This window comes from Penaeus japonicus, unplaced genomic scaffold (assembly GCF_977035675.1).
Source record: "Penaeus japonicus unplaced genomic scaffold, GWHDUDI00000001_assembly GWHDUDI00000032, whole genome shotgun sequence".
NCBI classification, from domain to species: domain Eukaryota; kingdom Metazoa; phylum Arthropoda; class Malacostraca; order Decapoda; family Penaeidae; genus Penaeus; species Penaeus japonicus.
This window is the reverse complement of record NW_028234434.1, coordinates 19,880,185-19,883,278: the sequence shown is the minus strand read 5'-3', so window position 1 is coordinate 19,883,278 and position 3,094 is coordinate 19,880,185. Positions and strand designations below refer to the sequence as shown.

Genomic DNA, 3,094 nt, shown 5'->3' with positions numbered 1-3,094 from the left:
GACAGCGAGGGGAGGAAAAAGAGATAAGAGGTACGAGATAGCAAGAATACGAGATGGAGAGAAATAGCGAGAGATAACGAGAGATTACGAGAGCGTGAGACCGAAAGTGAGATAGCATTAGATGGCGAAATATAGATTATTATATAGATTAAGTGATGAGGGCAAGGGATTGCGAACGTGAAAGGTGTCGATAGCGTGAGGTAGCAGAAGTGACTGGTGGCAAAAAGAAGAGTTATCTTGTGTAAATGATGGCGAGATATAACGAAACATGACGAGATAGCGAGTCAGAGAGAGTGAAAGGGAGAGATGGCATGTGAGATGGCGAAAGATAGTGACCACTAGCGAGATATATCGGTAAAGATTATTGCTTGTCTTTCACTGGTCTCGCTGGTTCAAAGTTTTTTTTCTTATATCATTTTCAAAGCAAAGTATACCCTTGATTTCTGCACCATAAGCGTTCGCGATATTTTATCCTTTAGATATATTTTATATCACGTGTAAGGTACGCGAAAAGAAATAATTTTCACATAATTTTCCTGATTTCATACCAGATATTCCGTAGTTGAACTATTTTGCTTACTTTTTCCTTCCTAATGTACATTAATTACTTTTCTTATCATTTATCGTATACTATTGTTTTCCAAGCGAATGGTGTTATTCACCGTCAATTAGAGGTTCCCTGATATGATAAACTATTTAATGGACATATCTGATCGGAACAGGATATTAGATCACCTATTGAAGGCAATTCAATTGAGTTTCTGTTGAGGTTAGCATGCGTATAATTTCCGCTCGTTGAAGGTAAATTCGGAAATAATACGCCAATCTCTACCCCGGGCTATGACGTCACCACGTGGTTGTTGGTTCTCTGGCGTATAACTATTTTCTAGCAAAATGCCTGTATATATGTCATAAGGAAGGCCATTTCCCATTTCTATAACATGAAGCTTTTAAATGCGAACTCAAATAAACAATTATCTTTATCGGGACTTTAAGAAGTTGGAATTCATTGGTGCGAGTAAAAGCGCCAACTTCACGTCTCTGACGTATCATAACCTCGCCCCTAATATTTATTACATGAAGTCTGAAAACAAAATAACTAAAGTGTGACATCACGCAAAGAGGAACGTGTAGCGATGTTTATCAATGTATTTCCTTGTAGCCAATCAGCTGGCCCAGCGTGGTGGTGGCCGTTCTTATACGTTATTGACATCATCCAAAATGTACTATCACCCTTCCCCAAAAGGATATAAAAGACTTTAATAAATTTGATAGAGTATCTAGTATACCGCAAAAGGAATTCCATATCTTAGTCGGTGGCACCTAAAGCAAAAATAATAGTAAGTAACAAAAGCTAAAGGCACGATACCAGTAGCAGACGACGGCTCCGAAGCAAATTGTTGACAGCGTTACAAACCTGTGGAATCAAGCCGCCAGCCGTCACCAAGGGAGAGCTATGGAAAATAAAAGATATATTCATTCTTTACTCTTATTATTGACTTTTATTGCCAAGGCGTGTGGTCTTGGAGAGGTCATATATGCTGTGAATGCAGGTGAGTCCCCGCATTAGATGCAGTAATTGTTTAAATATTGCTTTTGTTGTACCGGTAATACAAGATTGTGCTGATGGGGAGTTGCGATAAAGCATAAATAACAACACTTTGGGCTCTTCAATGGCATTTCTTTCGGAAAAGCGAGTTGGTGATTTCTTTTGGTTTATGGTCATGACTTTTGTGCGTAAATATCCTCTTCGTTAGGATAATTGATGGTTGTAAGGGAGAATTAGGGTTGTTCTACACTTATGATTATGCAGCGATTATCTGTGAATGTTAATTAGGTTTGGACATGCAATTAGCTTTACAGTATGTATATGTATATGTGTGTTTAAGTGGGTGTCCATATTTAACAAGAAGACCTATAATTACATGAGATTGATTGGGGATTATTTCTAACTAAATTTATAGTTTATTTGGCCATAGGAAACTAATTTATAAGCATCACCTGAAAATTTTTCAAATTCTTTTGATCCTCCGCTTGTATCTTTGTAACCAATGTTTGGTAAATATTTAGAGGGACATATACAATGGTTTTTAAAGTTTGATTCACATTTCTTATAACTATAAAGACTGTTCTCTCTCCATCTAATTAAAGCATGCTGTGATCTGTGATAGAAGGCCTACAATCTTAAGTCTGACCCAATAGTGCTGCAAAGGCTCGGTGCTCTGACAAAGGCCAACAAACCTCCACCTGATTCCTAATTTGATGGAAAATTGCCAGGGAGGTCTACAGGCTCTATATTACCAGAATATATTTTGTAGAGTTTTATTGGCCATTTCTAGAGCACTGAAGGCTTGGAGGTCAGTGGTGGAGGCATAGGTGTTGTGCTTAGCCTTCTTGCGTACGTTTTGGATATGATTTTGGTGGATTTGTGACCAGAGTATACGGAAGTTTGATTTGTTTAGATTCAGTAGCATAAAATTTACTGATTATTATTATTACAATTATTATTATGAAGTTAAATCTTCATTTAATGTTACAGAAGTAATTTAGAATTATTTGCATTAGACCAATATTAGTTACTAAATATGGTGCTGAAGATTTTAAAGCTTGATTATTTATGTCTAAAGATGTAATGGAATAAAATTATTCTACTTACACACACACACACACACACACACATATATATATATATATATATATATATATATATATATATATATATATATATATATATTGATTATGATTATATGTAAATAAAGATGCCCTAGACTTGGTAATTTTATTAATATATCTTACTTTTGCATATCTCATTCATTTAACTTGTCACCATCAGTCTGGTTGATGGTAAAGACATGTTTCTAGAATGCCTTTTGACACTTTGAAGCCTTTAGGAATGAGGTTGAATATTGAAGTAACAATAAGCTTTAGAAAATCAATTAGTCAGTTATGAGAAATGCTATACAAACACACACACAAATGGTATGCTTTTTTTCTTTTAAACTTTGCTTTTAGTGTAATATTCTTGCATTCCTAATGACAATGCAAATTGTATAGACAGGAAATTTCTAGCTGGTAGCTTTGAACTTATGACAAA

The 3,094-nt window shown here is 35.4% G+C and overlaps 1 protein-coding gene across 1 annotated transcript in view; it reads left to right on the top strand.

Annotated features, from left to right (window-relative positions):
* The first annotated feature begins 1,373 nt into the window (after positions 1-1,373).
* The window catches only part of LOC122247319 (malectin), a 13,596-nt gene continuing 11,875 nt past the window's right edge, over positions 1,374-3,094 (top strand). The window contains exon 1 of the mRNA XM_043006511.2: positions 1,374-1,553. Within this exon, the coding sequence (XP_042862445.1) occupies positions 1,457-1,553 (97 nt within the window). The 5' untranslated portion in view covers positions 1,374-1,456. The remainder of the gene's footprint in view (positions 1,554-3,094) is intronic.